At 45.4% G+C, this 22,621-nt stretch overlaps 2 protein-coding genes and 1 pseudogene across 3 annotated transcripts in view; 1 reads left to right on the top strand and 2 right to left on the bottom strand.

Annotated features, from left to right (window-relative positions):
* Positions 1-3,067: 3,067 nt before the first annotated feature.
* Positions 3,068-8,400, bottom strand: MED8 (mediator complex subunit 8). The gene is made up of 7 exons (XM_024571230.4): positions 8,341-8,400; positions 6,887-7,005; positions 6,068-6,212; positions 5,390-5,530; positions 5,111-5,192; positions 4,498-4,746; positions 3,068-3,435 (listed from the first exon to the last, which is right to left on the bottom strand). The coding sequence occupies exons 1-7, from the start codon at positions 8,344-8,346 to the stop codon at positions 3,371-3,373; spliced, it is 807 nt and encodes a 268-aa protein (XP_024426998.2). The 5' UTR covers positions 8,347-8,400; the 3' UTR covers positions 3,068-3,370.
* Positions 8,401-8,471: 71 nt separating this feature from the next.
* The window catches only part of SZT2 (SZT2 subunit of KICSTOR complex), a 51,410-nt gene continuing 37,260 nt past the window's right edge, over positions 8,472-22,621 (top strand). Inside the window, exons 1-4 of one of the 2 annotated variants that reach the window (XM_024571019.3) lie at positions 8,472-8,577; positions 19,313-19,438; positions 19,738-19,911; positions 20,204-20,374. In XM_024571019.3, coding sequence (XP_024426787.2) covers positions 8,551-8,577; positions 19,313-19,438; positions 19,738-19,911; positions 20,204-20,374 — 498 coding nt within the window. In that variant the 5' untranslated portion in view covers positions 8,472-8,550. Of the gene's footprint in view, positions 8,578-19,312; positions 19,439-19,737; positions 19,912-20,203; positions 22,619-22,621 lie in introns of those variants that run through there. The other variant, XM_024571022.3, reaches the window with a different exon arrangement.
* On the bottom strand, positions 15,398-16,005 carry LOC112314485 (DNA replication complex GINS protein PSF1 pseudogene; annotated as a pseudogene).

Here is a 22,621-nt window from a genome sequence, read left to right on the forward strand (position 1 = left end):
GAGGCCCTGAGAAGTCAGGTGCCTTGTCCGTGATATAGTTGCACAAGATGCCATGTCCTAATGGTAGGTGACATGCTGAGAGCATAAGAACCCATCAAGAGACCACAGTAGGGATCCAGGATCTGCCACAGCGACTCACAGGAGCTCAGGAACAACAGAGAGAGAAGTTAAAAGGAAGGAGAGAGGAAGTTTGTCCGGTGGGACAAAACACAGGTTGAAGTGATGGGGTGCTGTGGCCCTGTCAGATGGGTTGGAGTTTGCCTTCTGCTCCAATTAGAGAGCCCCATCTACAAGGTGGCAAATTCCTTATGAAGGTTAGCCCCTGTGTGTTCAAGGTAGTCAGGCCAGAGCCACATCAAGCCTCTTCAGCTGGGCACAGTGAACCCTCAGGATCAAACTGAAAAGGGACCAAAGCCCCTGGCCCTACTTTAGGCTTGTTGCTAAACTTCAAAAGGTTATCCCCCTCAAATCTGGAGCAGATGAAAGAAAATGTACATCCCTTAGTTTCTCTGGACAGCAATCAGGAGTTGACCCAGGGTGGGCGTTTAGAAGGATTCAGCCTCTGTCCTGCCCGGTGCTGGGATCAGCTCATACAGCCCCTGTGTCCCCAGGGCACAGAGAATACATTGTCCATAGGAGGATTATTCTGTACAAGAAGCTCAGACAAAGGGAGAGGTTGTTCCCAGCTGCCTGGGGGAGGTGAGAAGGGGGTGGGAAAAGGGACCAGCCTTGTGCTGGGGCATTCCTACAGAGTTCAGCTTCTTCCCCCAAGCAGCAGAACAGGAGGTGGGCAATACACCCCCTCCAGCTCAGTCCTAATGCCAGGATTCCTTATGGAGTTAGAGGGAGCTCTTAGCCACAACCTATGTATCTATCTTGGCTGTCTCCCAAGGAAGTACAAAGTTAACTGAAGTAAACTATCTAGGTAAGAATGCAATAGACACCAGAAGAAGAAAATGGGGTGACTGGGGCAGTGAATGAATAGGAGGTCCAATAATGACCCAAACCCAACCTTAGGACAGAGCTGTATTGATTGAGTAAGCTCCTACCTCCAGCGGGATGAACTCAGTGGTACGGTAAGATTTCGGTATTTCACAGCCACTGCTTCTCTCTCCATCCTAGGCATAAACCTGGAAGATAATCTCATTCTCTAGGGGCCCCAAGAGTAGGAGAAAGCAATCCCCAGGCAAAATGGCAGTCAGAAACTGAGGAATATTACCAACGTAGGGCAAGAAAGCCATCTTTTGCAAATTCTAAATCTGAGCAAGTAAGCAAGTCATATCCTAGTCTTTAAAGGAAACTCCATATATATATATTTTTTTCCCTCCTGAGAGAATGGGTGTGTTAGGGGTGGGACACACATACTCTCCACTGAGGCGGTTACTGGATTGTATGGGCCCCAAAGTTAGCCATGCTACACAGGTTTGTGTGCTCCAGAGGATTTAGGGGTGGGGAGGGCATGGAAAAGTAAGCAAATACTCCCGGAGTTTAGAATATAGAGATGTGAGCGCCTCCAGAATAAGGAGTATTTACTTCTGGGCACTAGATATAGATCAGGTCCTTCATGTTCCTCTTGGGGCAGGATAGTTCCATTCTTGGAGAACAGGAATCCGTTTCAAACAGTAGGGTGGGAATGAAGTCAGTATTAACCATAGACAACCGAGAAACTTGGGTTTGGTGCCTTTCGACTGGAAGGATTCTTTTGGTGGAATAAAGGACAGCAGTGCCAATACTCCATGGATTTGAGAGAGGCACAGCGTGAGCCCTCGGCACTATGACAGGTAGCTTTGACATCATCAGCAGGAAGAGAGCAGATGAAGACCCGGGGGAGCTGACAGAGCAGTAAGGCAGTACTGAGAAAGTGGGAGAAAGGTCAGGCATTGCCTCAGAGCTGATGACGTGACTCCCTGTGCTGCTGTGTGATATGGTTAGTGTGCTGTGTGGATTTCTTGCCTTTCTGGAACAAGAATGGCTGTGACATCTGGGACCACTTTTGCAGTCCTTTGCTGCCACAGCCTGGCAGAATTCTGCCTGGCACCGAACAAATGCCCAAGTACGAGTGATGTGATGAGAACGGAAAAAAGGCAGCTGGAGGGGATGAACAGGCTCTCCTCACACCTTAGGACTTCCAGAGCAAAGCTGATCCAAGACAAAACTTTTTAGGGGGAACAAATTCGAGTTGCCTTGCAGCAACCTCGCAAGTCTCTGATGCATGGTCTCTGGGCCCTATACAGTTCTTTCACAAATTGCTGTCAGATAAGCCGAACACAGTGACCGTCAACATTTAAATAACTTTATTCAGAGAAATCATTTGGTCCACTTCTGCTGACTTAACCCCTGCCTTTGCCCACAAGGAAGTGCTAGGCAAAGCAGCTTAGACTGGAGACCCAATCTCACTCTGCTCTTCAGCTTTAGGAAAGCTAGGAAAGGTGGCTGCCCTCTCCCACCACCCACCTGGCTCTTCCTTGAGACACAGGCTCAGCAGACTGGAGGAAAGCCATCCCGGCTGGAGTCTAGGAACTGGGCATATGATGAGGATAACCAAACCCTGATGTCGAAAGACAAGTGTGAAGTAAAATTCCCCTCTTCCTACAAAGTAAGAAAAATGAGCCTGGAAAGAAAGGGCTTTTTCAAATGCCAAAAAAAAAATCCCTTCTTACACAGTCCTGCCTGGTTGAGCTACTTCTTGAGGAAGCTCCTACCTGTTGGGCCTTCAACATCTTCCTTCATGTGGGTAGGGTGCGATAAATGAGACTTTGACTACTTCCCAGGTAAGAGCTAAATTGGCTTCTGAGAGAATGGAGAGCCCAGCTGGCCCAAGCTGCACCAGAGCTGCAGGCAAGAGTTCACCCAAGCCCAGAAGCCTCACTGCCTACAGCTTAGAGGTGGCTAGGATGGAACCTGGGCAGAGACAGTGAGCCTCTAAGGACACAGAGCCTGACACAGGTTGTAGCAGCACAAAGCAAGCACAGGCTTTTCTGAGAGGTCCATCATCTCTGTTTATCAGCTCACCCATGGCATGAAGCAGTATCAAATCAGGGTTAGTGACTGAGGAGGGCAACAGGGAGAAGCGGCTGTAGAAACTTTATTGAATGCCAATTATTTTGTATACTGTGCTTAGTGTTTTACATTCATTTTCTCATTTTAATCCTCATAACAACCCTATGAGGTAGGTATTATCACCATTTACAAATAAGGAAACAGGCTTAGAAAAATTAGGTCACAGCTGGTCAGTGGTGGAGCTGGGATTCGTCTGTTGCTGAAAGCCCATATTCTTTTATCATACTCCTCTAGGTCAGCTTTGGGCAAAAGGCAATTTCACTGTCCAACTCTGCAAAGAACACCTGGCGGTAGAGGTCGCTGGCCACACTCACCGCTGGTAGGGATGCATTGAAGCTGACTTGATGTTGGTTTTTATTCCACCTGGCATTTTCCCTGAAAGGAGCATGAAGACAGACACCAGAAGCATGGTTAAGACTTTTATGATAGTCAGATATGTGGTCTCTCAGGTTTCCTTCTGCTACCTCCTCGGTCATCTTAGAACCTCTGTGGCATCTGACCTTGGATGGCAAACCTCAGAGGTGTGGTTCCTCACTCAGCCCTCTCCCTGAAGGTGTCTAGAAGGGAGGACTGATGGGGTTGGGTAGTGGGAGGATCAGACTCCTGCTTACCTACTCCTAGAAAAAACAGCTAAACCTGTATGACCTCCATTTAATGTCATGGGTAAAAGTATATGTTCTCTCTCTCTTTTTTAAAAGATTTTATTTGTTTACTTTTAGAGAGGGAGAAGGGAGGGAGAAAGAGAGGGAGAGAAAACATCAGTGTGTGAGAGATATCCGTTGCCTCTCACACAGCCCCCAACTGGGGACCTGGCTTGCAACTCAGGCATGTGCCCTGACTGGGAATTGAACCGGCAACCTTTCAGTTCACAGGCAGTGCTCAGTCCACTGAGCCACATCTAGCCAGGGCTGTTCTTTTTTATTTTAATTGACCCTTTTCTCAGGCAGCTTGGAAGAAAATATCTCTTCTAGTTACTTGCATCTGAACTCCTCCAGACTGCTCTCATCATTACTCAAAATGAGCAGGAGATACAGGATACAGAGAAAAGAATTCATGGAGCGCTGGGAAACTTGACTGTTTATCAATTCCCAATCCACCTACCAAATGGTCTTAATTAAAGTTTGACCATCAGTTTCTCTAAGAAAAATCCCTGGCAACACACCAAATCCAGAGTAAATGGAATAGAACGGTAGTTGAGACAGAGGTTTGAGATGGGGTTTGGAGGTGAGAGCAGTTTCTGCTATTCAAAGTTTTTCTTCATTCTCTTGGTGCTTGTTAGTCTCAAATGAAAATTTTGCTCCTAAAACTTGTTTTCTGGGTCACAGTCCAGAAGAACAGAAAATCTCCAGCTCTGGGGATGCTGGAGGCACAGACAATTCTACTTACTCCTACTTCCCTGTTCAAGGTCTGTCGCCATGTCAATCCCTGCCACCTTACCTGGTTGACTTGCTTGAGCCATTTGCACCCCACTGAGCATGGACTGCTGCTGGCTTGGAGCACCTGTCATCTGCACCTGCTGTAATCCTGAGGTTCCTGCAAGGATTGTTCCAGTTCCTGGCTGGCCTGGCTGGCCAGGGCCACTGCTGCCTGAAGGTCTCCAATTAGACAGTCCTTTTCCAAAGGCAACAGCTGCCACCAAGGCATTGGTGTCTGCAGGGTTAAAGGTCTGCTTGTTTGGCCGGAGACCTGAAGAAAAAGGTGAGTGAGGACCCTGAGGTATACCTCTGGCCCTGGACTGAATGCAGCAGTATGAAAACCAGTATGAGTACCAGAGCTTGGAGTTCTGACTTCAGCAGCATCTAGACTCCCTTGGTGGCCCAGAGGAGGAGACAGAGGACCCCCCATAACTATCTCAGAATTCTCCCTTTTCACCCATTTCCTCCACCTGCTCCAGGGCTGGCCTTAAATAAAAAAAGACTAACAGAATGGATGTAGACCCTTTCCTAAGGAGCTCATTTTTACATCCTCACTTTACTACCAAAACCACCATTCCTGTAAAAGTGATCTTAATCCTCTTTCCTTCTCCATTTTGCCACTGATCGCTCCATACCTCCACTCTCTGATTCTCGTTCCTCTTTGCTGATTTTCTCCAGAAGGTTTGAGCACATTTTATTCAAGCTCTGGATCTGCTTCTGTAACACAAAAATTGGTACAGAGATTAGGGCAAGCAAGAAGTGATTGTGGGGAAGTTGCTTTCTTGTGTTCTTCTAGGGGCAATTTACATGCAACCAACTGTGCATCTTCAACTGTGCAGACAGCAATGGTAATGCCTAGCTCCTCATGATGGGACGTGGGCAGTGGGGGGCAGCGGGGCATGTATCAGCCCCACCTGAGCCACATCAGCACCAATGCGGGCAGCATCTGTTGTCAGCTGCTTCTCTTGCTCTTCGACCTCAGGGTCAGGCTTGGTTCTCAGATGGTCAGGGACCACCTCATGGCTGAAAACAGGTACTCGTCCTTCAGTCTGCCGCTGCAAAACACAGATTTTATTAATCCTCCTATGCATTCCAAGAAGATTCAATCTGGCCTGATATATATATACATAGTAGTTCCTGCCACAGGCAAACGGTGCATTTTCAGGGAAAACACAGCCTAAGACTTATAACATTTAGCTTCCTAGGACACTCTACCCCTCATTCCTACACCCTTCATTCTTTGTTTCTGTCTCCTCACACCCCTGTATCTACCAGACACAGGAGCAAATCTGTCTACTACGTTTTTATCAAACACTGAAAAATACAAAGTCACAAAAGAACATACTTTTTGCTTGAGATAGGTATTCGAGGAGAAAGGTCTTTGCCTTGGTGACATAGTCCTCAGGTTTGTTTGGGAGTAGCTCCCTAACTCCAGAAGGACAGAAAGCAAGGCCTCCAAAAGGCAGCCCTCACTTTTCATTGCCACACCCTACTCCACATTCAGAACTTCTAGAATAACCAACCAACAATTGCGCTCCAGGTCCTCATCTAAGAACTTTATTTCCCAAGTTGTACCTTTCTTCCCCTCTTACCATGAGATCTTCATCGCGGTCTGGGGACAACACCAGAGGGATGATGACCTGGTTACGGAACAATGGTGTCTTTTCATGCTTCAAGACCTTGTTCAGGGTGTTCAATTGTCCAGAGAGCAAGGCAAAGCTGTCCAGGACAGATGGCCTGGTGGTAGTGAGAAGGTGTCAGAATGTTCCCAGCAGTCTCAAAGGAGTCCTTCAGTTAGGAATACCCAGATTTACCTCCAAAAGACTCAAAGCCCAATGGCTTGACTGGGTGGAAACCAGACTGGCTTTATAGGGATTGTGAGGTTAGGAAAGAGGCACACACTTTCAGTTTCTGACCCAGATGGAGAAAAAAGGCAGTTCATTATCCAAATGGGGTGAGGAATGGTGGCAAAACAGGAACCACAGCTACATTGTTATCACTAAAAATTTAGAAACTGAGTAAAAGCCTCCTTTCTAGCCTAGAAATAGAACCCATACTTCCAGTGTAGGCTGGACTTAAAAGACTCACCAATATCTATGGCAAGAGATCCAGTATGGCTTTTGTATTCCTACTGTAGCGGGAGGACCCACTGAGGAAGGATCTCTTCCCAGTGAGGTCAAAGAGTGAGAATCAAAAGTAGAAAGAACCTAGGTTGGGAAATTGCGCATTTTCCTATGTCTTTGCCATGGAGGCCATAAGCTACATTTCACTTGTTGAGCAACCCAGCTCTTAACACATCATAAGATGTTTGCAAACTGATAAATCGTTACACCACTGGAGATGTTCTCTCCACCAGGAGGCCCAGTCCCCCATCCATGGAGCCCTCCCCAGATCGCCCTGGCCACCCTTACCAGGTCAACCGGTCATACTCGTTCTCCAACTTGTAAATGAAACTCCCCAGTGAGTTCTTCAGATCGGCCACTTGACTCAGCAGTGCATCTAATGACGCCTCAAGCTGCTTCTCCTCCCTCTGCACCAATAGGAACAGGTTGATTACCCAGATGAGTGTGAGAGTATGACATACACACACAGGATGACAGTGTGCAACACCAGGCAAGTAACACAGGATCTCATTTGCATGAGAGAGCCAGGTTGTTTATCTTTGGTATTTGGGTTACGGACAGCGTCAACCCTTGGACTTTTCAAGCCATTCACCTGATTTCAATTCGTCCTACCAGCTGATTCCTTTCTCTCATCACCTCCTCACTGCATGCCTGTTTTTCCTCTGTAGCAAGTACACTCTATTCTCTCTTACTGAGAACTTATCTCCAGACCTAAATGCCTTGGGTTTATTATCGTTTTGTGTAGCTCTGCAGCGTATGTACTCTTCTGTCCTAGAACTTGCCTTCTGAGCTGGGCTGTTCTTGTCAGTGGCACACAACCTGGGAGAAATCTACCAACACATGAAGGTTTCTCTGAATACTGGCCTTGCACCATGCACCCCCTCCTCTTCATCTGCCTTCAGCATTTGCTGTTTCAACCTCCTCCTTGTTGAATTAATCTGCACCCATTTTATCTCTGTGCCAATATTCCTGTGTTCCTTTCACAGGCTTAGTCAACCTATAAACATTACCAACAAAGTACAGGTACAATAAACTAAATGACAAATGAAAAAGAAACCAAAAAAAAAATGCACACGTCCTAAGCAGTAGACAAACAACTGTAAATGCGGGGGGACGGGGCGTGTGTCTGCAAAGCAATTTCTTTCCATCTGTGACCTCCAGTTTTACTTCATATCTTCATCCTTAACAATCATCGGGCACAGAGTGGGAAAGTTTTGCAAACTCGCCAACGTGCAGGGCAGGAGCCCTGATCCTGGGTTCTACCCACGGCCTGACATTATAATTAGTTTAGGCTTTAGCCAGTGTGGTCCCATCATTTCTTCACCTCGGGCTTCTCTCCAAGTACAGATCCCCTGTTATTTCTACATCCAGCGGCATCCATCCAACAGCCGAGGCCGGGGGCCCGAGCCAACGCGCCACTTTCTAGAGCCGTCTTCCTAGGATTACAGCTCAGCCTTCCCAAATTACAACCTGATCCTTCCCCACACTCCAGCAAATAAGTGCCTCTTCCTCCCTCCCGATTTAGCCGCAACCCGTCTCCAGTCAGCAGGGCTCCCAGCCCATCAAATCTCCGCCTCTCCTATCCAGTTGGCCTTGCCCCTCCACACCACGTTCCTTTCTACGCCAGCCGCGGGTTCTGCCCCCTCCTCTCAGCCCCAACTTCTAATCTCTCCTCACTCAACCACCCTCCGTGCGGTACCCTGAAACTAATTGGCAATCAATAGCCCCAAACCGGTTCTCACCTGCATACCGGGGGCAGTGTCGGCGGCAACAACCTTGTCTTCCTGTTTCCCAGTCAGCGACTCCTCAGAGAGGTCTCCTTCCACCAATCAGAGAGCTCATAACTCGTCCCGCCCACTCACTTCCGGTTTGTGCCCGGTGCGAGGTGGCCGGGTCAGGGGTCACAAGTGGAACCTCTTCTCTGGCCCGGGCCTGCGCGGGAGCGCTGGGGGATGGCCTCGGAGCGCCCGGAGCCGGAGGTGAGGGGCGGGCGGGCGCAGCGCGGCCGTGGCCTCCTTCGGGTCTGGAGGCGACTGGGCCGCGCAGCCTGGGCGGGAACCGGCCCAGCCCCAAGGCCCGGTTCAATTGAACCTCTGCTGAGGTCCGCAGTTTCCTCGGGGGGCTAGAGGAGAAACTCGTTGCTTTGTTTCGTTTACCGAAATTTCATCCACGTTGCCGACTTTAGGGCTCTTGGATACTTTGACCTAGTAATGGTATTAACAAAACCTGTATTTTGATTTTATATTGCAGTTTCAGAGGGCAACAGGGCGATAGACTTACGTTGCCGGTTTGTTGCATTTCTGCGAACAGTGGAATCCCATAAACATCATGAAATAATTTATTTCTAGCACTCGTGCTTAGGGAAAGAAGCTCTAGTTTCGTGAAAAAAAAAACTTGACTCGGGTGAAACCTCGTTCCAGTTATTGCACAGACAGCTAACTTGGGGCAAGTCTTCAGTTCCCAGATCTTCTTTCCTTCTTCATAGAACACCTACATTGTGGTGCGTTGTGAGTACCGCATGTACTAAACCAGAAAGTGCACTTGAGGTATATATTAGGTCGTAAGGACCACACAAGGAACTTAGTGTACATTGTGTTATTCAAACTTGTGCAAGGAAGTGGCAATACCTATTCTTATTTACAGATAAGGAAACTGAAAAGTGAGGGAGGTTAATTAAGTACCTTACCCAAGTGCTACTCAGCCAGCAAGTAGCAGAATTCTGGAGGAGCAACATCACTAGGAGAGGTGTCCAGTATTGCAGGAGACTATGTGAGCAGGTGGGAAGGGTGAAGGGTTCTATGATGACTAATAGTAGTCATTGCTTACTGCATGCTTCCTGCGTAGCAGGCGCCATTCTAAGCACTTTACCAATACCAATCAATGCTCTCATCTCTATGAAGTAGACACTTGTCAACATCCCCAATTTTTAGTTGTGGAAACTTAGGCACAGAGATATTCAGAGCAACAAAGTTACACAGCTAGGAAGTAATAGAGCCAGGACTCCAAAAACAGGTGGTCTGGCTCCAGATCTTGTGTTCTTAACCACAATGTTTATAGTATAAAAATAAAGCAGTCACAGGATGGTAAATCTCCGGGGTATTTGTTTTCTGTGGGGTTTTTTTTTTTGCAATTTGACGTGATGAGACCCAAGATTAGGAAACTATGCCTTATTTAAAATAATCGGACATGTTCACAGGGGTGGTGGGATAGCCCACACATCAGAAATATCAGAATTGAGAAAAAACATGAACAAATTTGGAGTCGGACTTTCTATTGATTAAAATGAAAGGAAATAAAGTGGGGAACTACAACATTTCTTCTAGGCAGATAGTCTCAAACGGCACTGTCCAATAGAAATCTAATGTAAACCATATATGTGAGTTTTCTAGTAGCCACATTGAAAAAGGTAAAAAAAAGAAACAGGTGAAAATTTTAGTAATATACTTAACCCTATATTTCTGAAATATTATTTCAACATAACTATTATAAATGATGAGCTATTTAACATGCTTTTTTGGTACCAAATCTTTAAGTCCGATGTGTATTTTACACTTCGGCACATGATTTTGGACTAGCAACACTACAAGTGCTCAGTAGCCTCATACAGTAGTAGGTACTTATTGAACAGTGCAGATCTAACGTAACGTGGACTCGAAACCCACTCTTGGGAGTCCTGTTCAGCCAAAAGCTAAGCATTTGTTAAGTTTTTGATTTGCATTTCTGAAAGTTTTATCTCCGGAAGTGAAGGGAGTGAAGAGTTCTTCTGCCCCTGGGCAGAAAAGTGACTGACTTGTAGAGGTTGTTGACAATCTCAAGAGAAAAGTTGGGCACAGTCAGATTGAAGAAATCATTCATTCCTCAAATACTTAAAATATTTTGAGTGCTGTTATGGACTCAGAATTGTGCTAATTACCAGGGTGGATGTGGAGTAGTGTAAGACATGTTCCTTATTTTAATGGAGTAAATAAACATTGAATTATAATAAGTGCTGCAAAGGAAAAATACAGAGCGAATGAGTATTTGACAGGGGTTCTTAACCTACTTTATTAAGAAGTGGTGGTGGCAGGGGTGGATCAGGAAGCTGCTTCAGGTGAATGACATTTAAGCCTTAAGAGTGTGTAGAAGTTGCCCAGAGAAGAGGCCAAGTGCATTATAGGCAAAGAGAATAGTGAAAATCCTGAGGTGAGAAGGGGCTTAGAGCCTTCAGGGAACTGAGAGGAGGCAGCTGCTAGTGTGGGTGCAGTGTGACAGTGAAAATAGCTAACAGTGCTTACTAATTTCGTCTAATAGTTCTAAAATCCCCATGAAATAGGTACTCTCACTATCCCCATTTCACAGGTGAGTTAACTAAGGCACGGAGTTCAAGTACCTTCACCAGGGCTTTGTACTAATAAGCAGCAGAACGAGTGTTTGATCGGAGGAACTCTAACTTAGGGGGACGTGGGGGATGGATGAGGCTGGAGAAGATTCGGTTGAGGTCATGCTAGCATTTCAGGCCTTTGTCATATGTATAATGGTAAGGAGGCTTCAGACAAGTTCAAGGGGTAAAAAAATCTACATTTTACATGGGACCCTTAACAGAAAACAGCACAAGCATTTGACTATACCTTAAATACAAAGCGATAGGTGCAAAAAGCAACAAATTAATGAGATGGGAATGTTTCCTTCACCCTGATATACATAATAGGCAGCACAGTACCTGATGATGTTTTATTCATCCTGTTATAAATGGTATGTAGACCTCAATAGATGTTCCAAAGAATGACAGGCTTCCTCTATCATTGTTCTGACTCTCGTTTAATTGCAACAACACCCTTCTGAAATAGATATTCTTATCTACATGTTAGCAATGAAGAAACAGGCCTGGAAATATTGAGTAACTTGTCCCAGCTCACCTAGATAGGAAGTAGTAGAGCCAAATTTGATTCCAGATTTCTCGGCTCCAAAACCCTGCTTTCTCTTTGCCAGATACTCCAAGAGTAAAGCTTAGATTCCGGGGGATTAAATAGTAGGGACTTGAAGCTCTGTGTGAGTGTGCAGATGCTCTGAGAACACAACTAAGTCAGGGATTCGCAAACACTGACGTGGAAGGATCACTTGGGGAGCTTGTTAAATGTAAATTCCTGAACCCTATCAACTCTAATTCATTTGGTTTGGGGTGGTGCCCAGGAATCTGCTTTTGATAAGCACCTCAGGTGTTCCTGATGCAGCCGGCCCCTGGATCACACTTTGGAAAATACCACTTGAGTTGCTTAAATCTTTTTAAATCTTCTGGTTCTGATAAATTACATCTTGAATGTGAAGAAAACAGAGATGTTTTGAAAACATGGTGGTTGATTTTAAAGAATCACATGTAAGGGGGAATGTGGTAAGAAAGTTTGAGTTAGACAAATGTTCCTGGTGTCGAGAGTGGGTTCTGTAAGAACGGACTGATGAACTAAACTTCAACTTGGCCTTGGACAGTCAGTCCATCATTCAAAATAACTTTTGCGACAAGGTGGAGAAATGGAAGCTGTAGAGTAGTGTAATTAGGCAGCCTACTAATAATCTGAAGGAAGTTTTCTAATGGCCCAGTGCTCGTGTATACCCTCCTCACTGAGCAAACCGCACCTACTCTTCAGCGTCACTTTCTCCTAAGATCCTAGCCTGGGTAGGTCACTTGGTTACATGCTATCATACAACCACATTCTTACCCTTTGGTGAATGTATTCAGTTTACAATAATACAATAGTTAGAGTGATTACTTCTTTTTTCCCCCTTTGGGTAAATTTCATGAGAGTAGAGAATGCCAATTTTTGCTTTCCATTGTATCCTTAGGACCTAGCCCACTGCTGGCATGTAGCAAGCTCTCTCTGGAAACTTGGTGGCTGATGAATGAATGAATGCGTGCTTGCCTTACCTTTCTCCTCTTGGGACTTGGATAAGACTTGATGGTATCCTAATCAAATTAGTGGGGAAGTTAAGCTAGAAAGACATTTATTAGAAGGCAAAATAGCCCTCTAAGCTTCACAATAGAATAATAGACTGAATTTATCTGATATAATAGGACTAATGGAATAATTGTCTGTGTCCCAAAAAGCCAGCTACATGAGAACAGAATGGGGGGGGGAGTGTATCTTAACAGCCACACAAGTGAGAAAGTCATGGAGGTTTCCTGACTGTGGCGTGGTAAAGCTTCCAAAACATGTAAACAGAACCTAGGGGACCCTAAGTCTGTCAGTTCAGCTGTGTGTTGTGTTCCATTCTGGCCCCCAACTTTAAGTTGAGCAGCAGATCAGCCGAAATTCATTTCTGGACATATGATATAAGATAAAGAAATGAGGAAATTTGAAGCCAGGCCGTTTGAGACATATTTAAAGAACCTGGAGATGTTTATGATGGAAGAGCAAAGACTCAGGGCTGTCACCAGATGTCTGATAGACTCAGAAGCAAGTGATTGATGACTGACTTGTTATTTTACTGATGTGCGCGTTTATGCTTTCATACACCATCAAGGTAGCTGGTGGTATGTTATAGAGGAGACACCAAAGCTCAAGCCCATAGTCTTCGCTATCAAATCACACTTCTTTTCAAAATCTATTATAGTCATACCATAACCCCTCCCCAGATTCCAAGAACACCAAAAAAGAAGATAATACTAGTAAAGAACAGACTAGTGAAAAACTGGTTTAAAAAGAAAAGAAAAACAGCTTTCTTGGAAGCAAAGGAAAAATCCAAACAATAGAATAGGCTAATTTTTCCATAAAGTGAATGGATGAGGGATGATGGAAACTCTTGAACAACAAAGAGTAGGTGTTGATAAAAGTGAAAACTTAAGGATACGTGGTGAATTGATTGTGAGCGATTTCTTCTTCATGCATTTATTCAACAAATATTTAAACACCTAGTCCACCTTGGCACTGTGCGATTTGCTAGAGATACAGCAAAAAACGATATATACTTCCCTGGAGCTTCTAGACTGTAGGGGAAACATCAACAAGTACATAGATTCTTTATTGTAAATTGTGATGGGTGCTATGAAGAACCATAGACTGCTTTGTTAATGCCCAACAGGGATCCCTAACAGTGCAGAAAATCATGGAAAGATTCATGTACTAAACCCAGAATTGCCAAGATTTTAGCCCTAGAAGATAGAATGACGACATGTCCCCAGCTGTCCTTAGACTGTTGACCCATAGACATGTGCTCTTGTAAATCTAACTCAAAATAGGCCAAAACTCCTTTCCTTAGTGTTTCTTTGCATAGCTGAAACAAGCTGGCATTTGGAGAGAGAGAAAGAAAAAGATCTTTACTACCAAAGATGAACAAAAGAAAAATAGTATTGAGACTAGTGTTAAGTGTTTATCACCCTGAGAACAATTGTGTCAATATGATTAGTTCTGAAGTTTGCGTTGCTTAGAACATACAGTGACCTCACTTATTCAGCCAAATTGTATTGAGCATCCTATATGCCAGGCACTGCACTAGGCTCTGAGGATAGAGTGATAAACTGAAAGGACTGCTAACTTGGCATATTTTCCCTTGTTCTGATAATACTCTGAGCCCCAGCCTCTCCTTTTCTAGTGGCAGGGACCCAGCCTAGTCAACTAACAGACAGTGGCCACTAATAATCACACCCACCTCAGTCAATTCTGAGGGAGAGGTTGCCTGGTTCGATTTTATTTATTTATTTTTAGAGAGAGATGAAGGGAGGGAGAAAGAGAGGGAGAGAAGCATCAATGTGTGAGAGATACACTGATTGGTTGCCTCTCGCATACCCCCAACTGGGGACCTGCAACCCGGGCATGTGACTGGGAATTGAACTGGCGACCTTTTGGTTCACAGGCTGACACTCAGTCCACTGAGCCACACCAGCCAGGGCTAATTGCTGCAATTTCTTTCGTTGCCAGCATACCACTTTTCTGATTTTAGGAGCTTGGCAGTGAGACTATAATTTCATGGGAGATTTTGAGGTGCGTAGTAGTTAGAAGTGATGGTAAATATATCAATTTTTTCTAGCTAACTTCGAAATCATTCTGTCACTTACTGGTTTCTGATGCTACCTTAGTCATCCTTGACACCTTCCTTTTTGTCACCTTTACTTCTAATTAATCACCAATTCTTGCCTGTCTTATTCTAAAGATCCCTTAAAATGCACTTGTCTCAAAGGTTAGTTCAAGCTGACATTTGTTTCTTTTTTCATAACCAGACTTTCTCAGTGAAAGGCAGTGGTGGTTTTACATTGTAGCGCAATTCCTTGTGTCCTCTGGGACCCCTCTCACATAGTTCACAGAATTGCTACTTTGAGTAGCTGTGGTCTAGACTACTATGACTTCCCGTGGTCATTAGGAAACTTTCTGGATCACATGGTAGAAAGAGGGATTGCGGGGAGGGTAACTGTAGGATTGTTACAATGATAGGTACACATTACAAAAAAGAGGAGGAATCCTGTACTATAGGAAAACAACAAACCCCTCTCAGCCAAGTACTCCTGGTTATATTAAAGAGCGTCTGTAACTTTTAAAGCCAAAGAGGGACCCTGGCCGGTGTGGGTGTGGGTCACTTGGTTAGAGCTTTGTTCATAAACCAAAACTCGGGGCGTGTAGGAAAGGCAACCAGTCCATGTTTCTCTCCCGCTCTCTTCTTTCCTTCCCCTCTCTCAGAACACACACACACACACACACACACACACACACACACACACACACACACACACACACACACACACAAGGGAGGGTGGAGAAGGAAATGCAGAAGTTTGAGCAGATGGGTTCAGCCTCCTTGTACTACAGGGAAGCTCGGCAGTGCCTCACTATGAGGTTACCACGGGACGTGCTCCAGAACACCTTGTCTAATCACCTGCTCGCACTTCCGCCGCAGTACAAAGTGCTGGCTATTTTTTTATTTAAGTAGGACTGAAGTGCCATCGTCAGCTTCAAATTCTGCATAGTCTTTTAGACATCATACTTCAATATATAGGCTTTTGGGAGGTTTCATGTCCTGTGTAAAATCCAAACCTTCATCTCTTCCCAACAACCTCATGTAAGTATTGATAGCAAGGGAATTTTGTAATGATTGAACCATTCCATTTCTTCAGCAGACCTGTGAAATTGTAAAACATTTGGCCAAGCACTGCCATATTCCCACTTGAGTCCCCTAAGCCGAAGCAGCCGGTCATACAGGTGTGCTACAGTCCAGCATCTATTTCTTGGCAAAACAGTGTTGAAATTTGATGGTTAGTATGAAATCACTTCGTCCACCTGACTTTGCTTCATTCACATCAGTCTGGCTTTGTTCATTTAAGCCTTCGACTCCCTTAGAACTTGCCTGAGTCCATCCTCCTCTTTTTTTTTGTTCTTGGCCCAGGGGTGTCCAACCTTTTGGCATCTCTGTGCCACACTGGAAGAAGAAGAGTTGTCTTGGGCCATACATTAAATATATTGCGACATGTAGTCTCACAAAAAAAATCTCATAATGTCTTCAGTAAATTTACGATTTTGTGTTGGGCTGCAATCACAGCCATCCCGGGCTGCCCGCGACCCGCAGGCTGCAGGTTGGACACCCCTGTAAGGGCCTTTCCAGCCTTTGGGGAAGTCAGAAAGCCGGGGTGGGAATAGAGGGAACTGACTTTCTGCTGCGGCTCTGGCTTGGTGGGTGCTCCCTTTCTGGCCAAGTCCTTCTCCAGTGCAGGCCACTAATCTGCGTGTGGGGAAGACCCTAAGTACTCAGGTAAAGGAGGCCCCCACCCCTGGGACCAAGCCCAGAGCCCAGCCATATGAGAGTCAGCCTCTCAGCTTTGCCCCAACCATGATGCGTGGTGTGGTTATGTTGGTCCTCCAGGATCCAGACGGATTTTTTTAAATGCAAATGTTACTCTCCAGCCAAAAGAAAGAGTTTAGTAGTTTGACCTAACTCAGGAGAAAAGCCAAAATCCTAGCCAGGGTCTACCTCAGCCCAGAGTAGGAAAACAGTATAATAGAGAGTAGAATTTCCCAGCGTGTGATCCTAGATGGTGTAGCAACAACACAAAATAATAATGCTGAATCACTTCAAATCATTGTGTAAATTAACTTTTCTGTTTCTGTCAGAGGACCCTTTCTGCTTATAAACTCCCGTCATGTTCCTTCTTGTGAACACTTTAAGTCTTCTGCTCTTAGGGCCCTGGTTTTATCCATTTATCACTCTCAATAGATGGGCTTCGCAGCTCATCAGGCCTGGGTCTGACTGCTGACTGTATGACCTAGTAATCAATGAACTTTTTGGATCTGGGTTTAGTTCTGGTAAATGTTTTGTGTGAAGACTGAATGAGCTTAACCTGGGTTAAGACCCTAGTGTTGTGCATCTGGTAATAACTTGTAATAGTTAAACTCAATTGTATTCTTAACTAAGCACCAGGCACTGTGCTGAGTACTTCATATGCATGATTTGACTTGATCTACGCAACGGAACTGTTGGATCGGTACTAGGGTTGTCTCCACTTTACAAATGAGGACACTGAGGTTTAAAGAGGTTAAAGTACCTTTTCTACAATCTCAAGCTAATAAGTGACTGGATTGGGATTCAAACCTAGTTTGTCTGAATCTGAAATGCATACACTTAACCTTTACAGTTATGCTATTGAACATATTTTAGGTGCTCAATAAATGTGAGTTCCTTTCCTCTTTTTGCTTTTAACTTTCATCCCTGTCATTTCCCAGTATCTGTTTTTGTATCTTTTTTAGCTAGCCCTCTGTCTTAGAGAAGAAGATGGACTTTCTTCATCTTTATTCATTGTCTGCTCTCCACGCTCTCCTCTGATGTTAGGCACCCTCCATTATTGCTTCTCCAGAGCTATCGTGATCTATTCTCCATGCACATTTCCCCATTTGGGGGGGGGGGGAAGACCACTTCCTTTTAAAACCACATTTCTCAACAGGCAGACATTGACTTCTTTCTGTTCGTTACCACTCTCTCTTCAATCCACAGCCTGGCATCTTCCCCTTCACTAGCCAGGGACACCAGGAGGAGAAATTTGCAATTTGTCTAGAACAGGAGGAGGGTAATCTTTTCCATCCGAGGCCAGAGAAGGGAGGAAAGGAATGCTACAGATAAGGATGAACCAGGAAGAAACACTGGGGAGTTCGGACCAGCTGACCCTTCTTTTCTTTGTGAAACAGTAGGCGTGTTTCTCTGCCAGCACTGTGGGGGCTGAGGGATTGGAAAACTCTATGGGGAGTAAGAAAGGTTGCTGACTGGGGAGAAGTAGAAGGATTGGTAAAGGCCTGCCAGAGGCAGCAACTTTTTTCTAAGAGCAGCTGGTATGGTATGTGTAGGGATAAGGGGGAATGTCAACTTCATCCTGAGTCAATGCTCGGCAGGGCTTATGTAATTAGAACAAGGCCATGGGCACGGGAGCTGATGCTTGTCGGGACATTGGATGGCCGCCTGTGAGGCAATGGAGGGAAGGAACTAGTGTTGGTAACTGGCAAGTGTGGGACGTTGTGACCCACCGAAGTTTGATCTTGAGATATTCAGCAGGCTTACCATTCACCCCGTGAAGATTCCTTTAGTTTCTGCTGTCGTCAAGGATTATTAGGAGGGACTATCTGGCATTATTGAGTGTCTACTCTCTTTTAAGCAGTTTGCCAAGCACAGGGACACAAAAAATAGAACAAGATGCAGTCTCTGTTCTCAAAGAGCTTATTGTTTATAGGAGAAATTCACATAAACATTTGATAACGTGTGAAAGGTCACTTCATCTACATAGAGATCTGCAGGGGGCGGGGGGGGGGTGCGGGAGCAGAGAGCTGAGAATTGAATCCTTGGGCACACCTTGCGTTGGGGTAGCGGTAAACTTTTCACTCCTGCTACCTTGCTTCTCATGAATAGTGAGCTCCTTGGGCAAGTTACCTGCATAGTGATCTTTATGAGAGGGGATCCAAAAAAACTGGAATTATCTTCTGGAGGGTGGGCTCCTTGTAGTACAGGCTTCCCACACTGGGTGAGTGTTCTAGGAACCCATCTGTATCACTGTACTAGCTGGTGGTGTTGTGAAAGGCTGCATTCAGCTTCACTGAATTTTTTGGAAGACTCTTTCAACGCACTTGCCCATTTCATGATGGTGATTTATGAGCACACTGGATGTTCAGCAGTTTTTGACCAAAAACGGCATGACCCCTGTGCGCAACCTTTCCTATACACCCAATCTTGCCCCAGTGATATTTTTGTTTGTTTCCCCGGATGAAAAAAGTCCTTAAAGGGAAATGTTTTGCCGATGTAGAAGAGGTGAAACAAAAAACAACAGGAGCTCTAAAAGACATCAAAATTGATGAGTTCGAAAACTGTTTGAAGCAGTGGAAAAAAGTCACAATAGGTGTACTGCATCAAATGGAGAGTACTTTGAAGGTGCCTGAAGTTTAAACACATAAGAATAAACCCCCGGCTGGTGTGGCTCAGTGGATTGAGTGCTGCTCTGTGAACCAAAGGTCACCGGTTCGATTCCCAGTCAGGGCACATGCCTGGGTTGCAGGCCAGGTCCCCAGTAGGGGGCACAGGAGAGGTAACCACACACTGATGTTTCTCTCCCTCTCTTTTTCCCTCCCCCTCTCCCTGAAAATAAATAAAATCTTTTTTTTAAAAAAAGAATAAATACACAACTTTTTATAAATAAATTCCAGGTTTTGGGGGGTCTTCCCTTGCATATACGAGGAACTTTTATAAATTTTTATAAATTTATTAATGTCTCTTTGTCCCCAGGTGGAAGAAGCTGGGCAGGTGTTCCTGTTGATGAAAAAGGATTATCGAATCTCCCGAAATGTTCGCCTGGCTTGGTTCCTCAGTCACCTGCATCAAACTGTGCAGGCCACACCCCAGGAGATGTTGGTGAGGCCCAGAGACACACAGTATGCAAGGGACTGGCTCAGAATATCTGTTTTTTAAAAAGAGGGTACTGGAAAGAGACAGTAGGGGAGGCTAACTCTGGGAGGGGCAAGTGACTTTGCCCACAAGATGATTCCATAGGGGAAATTTTGTTTCATAATTTCCCATATAGGAAGAGTATATGTTGGGTTGTGGGAGGTGGAGCCAATGGTGTGTCATTTTGGATATGGAAGTTCAGGTCCTGGGAAGAAACGGGTGACTCCTCCCTGACCCTTTCCTTTTCTCTTCATCCTAATTGTCAGCTTCAGTCTGAGCAGGAGTTGGAAGTCCTCAGTGTCCTGCCCCATGGGTGGCAGCCAGATGAACCAGTGGACCCAAGGCCATTTCTCCTTGTACCTTCCACCCGGGTCACCTTCTTGGCTTGGCAGTATCGATTTGTCATTGAGCTGGACCTTAGCCCATCTACTGGCATTGTGGTAAGGGGCTGTGGGGAGACCGTGGGAGAAAGGATGAGTTGGGGTGAGGAGGAGAGGGAAAGGCTTGGGAGAAATGAAAAGTGGTCTCAGCCTACCGTTGTGGAAAGGAGACAGTCTGTTAAGGACTGGTGGGAATGTAGACAAACCCCATTCCAGTGGTGGCACTGTACTTGGAGGTATGATCAACCTGAAGATAAGAGTCCCACTGACCCATCAGAGCTGCTTGTTTCTGCCCTCTGCTCAGGGCTGCCTTTGCTTACTCTTGAGAGATCTTTCTGTGTGTTGCCCTCAGGATGATTCCACAGGGGAGATCTTGTTCGATGAAGTTTTCCATGCCCTCTCCCGCTGCCTGGGGGGCCTACTTCAGCCCCTCCGAGTGCCTGGATCGTGCATTGACTTCCAGCCTGAGATCTACGTAACTATCCAGGCCTACTCCTCGATTATTGGCCTGCAGTCCCATCAGGTATTGCATCCTTTCTCCAAGTTTCTACCCTCAGACCTCACTTCTGATAGTCCTGTGACCAAGTCCTTATCCTGTCTCTACTGCCTGTGCCCACAGTCCCCGGCTCTGCTGGCTTCTTGAATCTGTTAGGTTTAGTCATCTCTGAGTCTCTCTCCTCTTGAAAAGAATCAATTCCTCTGGTCTTAGAGAGCCTTCCCATAAGCTTTGGGTCAGTCAGATGGCATTGATTGGACAAATTCCTCACTCACCCCGCCTGTGTGTCTCTGGTCCTGGCCACTGGACGTCTGTTTTCTCAGTGTGTTTCTCTCCCTCCCCCGCTCCTGTCTTCAGTTCCATCAGGTTTGCTGGTGTCCTGGCTCCTGGCACTAACCCCCAGAAGATGGTCTTTAGGAATAGTTTTATAATTTTGAAATATAACAAATACCCCCAAGTCTGATTTCTTCCATGGACAAAGGCAGTCATTTTCTCTGAATGTCCTATGAATTATCGGGTGTAATGCTGACCATACAGATAATTACACACCCAAGCTGGTTATCACAAGACACTCCTTTTGGACAATGGCCAAGTCTGTTACTAGAATATCTGTCTTTGACTTGGATAAACATGGCCCAGTTTCCCCTCATCTGCTTTTAACCTCCCTCAACTTGTTGGTAGGGGCTTACCCTGAACTGTCCCTGATGGCTACATTGTCACCTTAGCTATCAAACTGGTTTTGAAAGTCAGGGGTGCAAGGAAAAGCATCTGAGGGTCAGAAATATACAACAAGGCAATTGGTGCACACCTGAACCCCAGCCCTCCACCCTGGATTAAAGTGCTCTCCTAGTGCAGCTGTTAGGACTGCTGGTTGTGGGCTCCATGTCCAGTTAGAGTCCAGGCTCGGTAGGCGTGTTGATAGCCAAGGCAAGAAAGCATGGGTATTGGGTAATTACTCAATGTTTGTTTGGGTTTGGCAAACACTTGCTGAAGCCTAATCTATGCCAGGCTTGGGCTAGGTCCTGGAGACACAGAAGAATCAGACACCATCCGTAGCCTGATGGGAGGAGTTGAGAGTTTAGTGGGGGAAACTGATATCGAAGGAGGTAATTTCAGTTGAATGTGTTAAGGACACTGATAAGTTATGACTCAGGGGCTAAGGGAGCACTGTGAGGGAGTATCTGGCCAAGCCTGGGATAGAGACAGGGAAGACTTTGGGACAAAGAGACATTCGAACTGTGTCTTTTTAAAGGATGAATTGAAGTTAACTATTCAGAGACAGGGAAATAGGCTTTCCAGGCAGAGGGGCCACCAAAAGCAAAGACACAGAGCTGTGAAACTGTTCTAGGGTATTATTCAGTTTGACACAGTCAGCTTTGACTGTGGAGGTGGGGTGGTAAAGAGGAGACTGAAGAGATAAGTGGGGGCAGGATTGTGAAAGCCCTTGAATGTCATGGCTAAGAACTTGTACTTTATTCTATTGGGGAGTTTAGTGTGGTGGCGGAGAGCGCTGGATCTGGAATCACGTTGCTTGTATTTGCTTCCTGGCTATACCACTTATTGGCTGTGTGCCCTTTGGCGAGTTTCTTAACCTCTTCTTGCGTCTGTACCTTTTCTCCAAAGTGGGAATAGTAACAGTACGAATATTATGTGGTGATTGAATCAATACATGTCCAACACTTAAAACAGTGCCTGCCACATAGAGAACATGGAAATGAAAACTATTAGCCATAGGTAGTAGGGAACCTTTGAAGGTTTTAAATGGATGGTAACAGGATCAGATTTGTACACTAGGAAGATCACACTTGTTTGTAGCTAATGAGGAAGATGGATTGGGGGCAAGTTCTGGATCAGGAAGAACAGAAGATAATTATAGCATGGGACAGGAGATGGGGTGTGAATGAGGACAGCCGCTATGGAGAGGAGAGGACTTAGGCCCACAGGGCCACATAGCCCTGAGCCAACTTGCTCACTGTCTCTATAGCTCCCTCAAGATGTATCCCGTTGCCTTAGAAAAGAAAAAGAAGTTAAAAATCACTCTATTAGACATGTCCATTGAAGGAGATTTGAAAAATACATAGAATTCAAAGAAAAGCAAAACTCACCCATAATATATCACCCAGAATAACTACTATTAACATTGTATGGAATTCCCTTCTTGTCTTTGAGTATGTGTTTACCCTCCCTCACCACCACCCTCATCCAAATAAAGGAGAAAAACCGGGCGCACTGCAGACACACGCTTTTATGTCCTGCTTTAAGAGTCATGTGGTG

Source organism: Desmodus rotundus, chromosome 3 (assembly GCF_022682495.2).
Source record: "Desmodus rotundus isolate HL8 chromosome 3, HLdesRot8A.1, whole genome shotgun sequence".
NCBI classification, from domain to species: domain Eukaryota; kingdom Metazoa; phylum Chordata; class Mammalia; order Chiroptera; family Phyllostomidae; genus Desmodus; species Desmodus rotundus.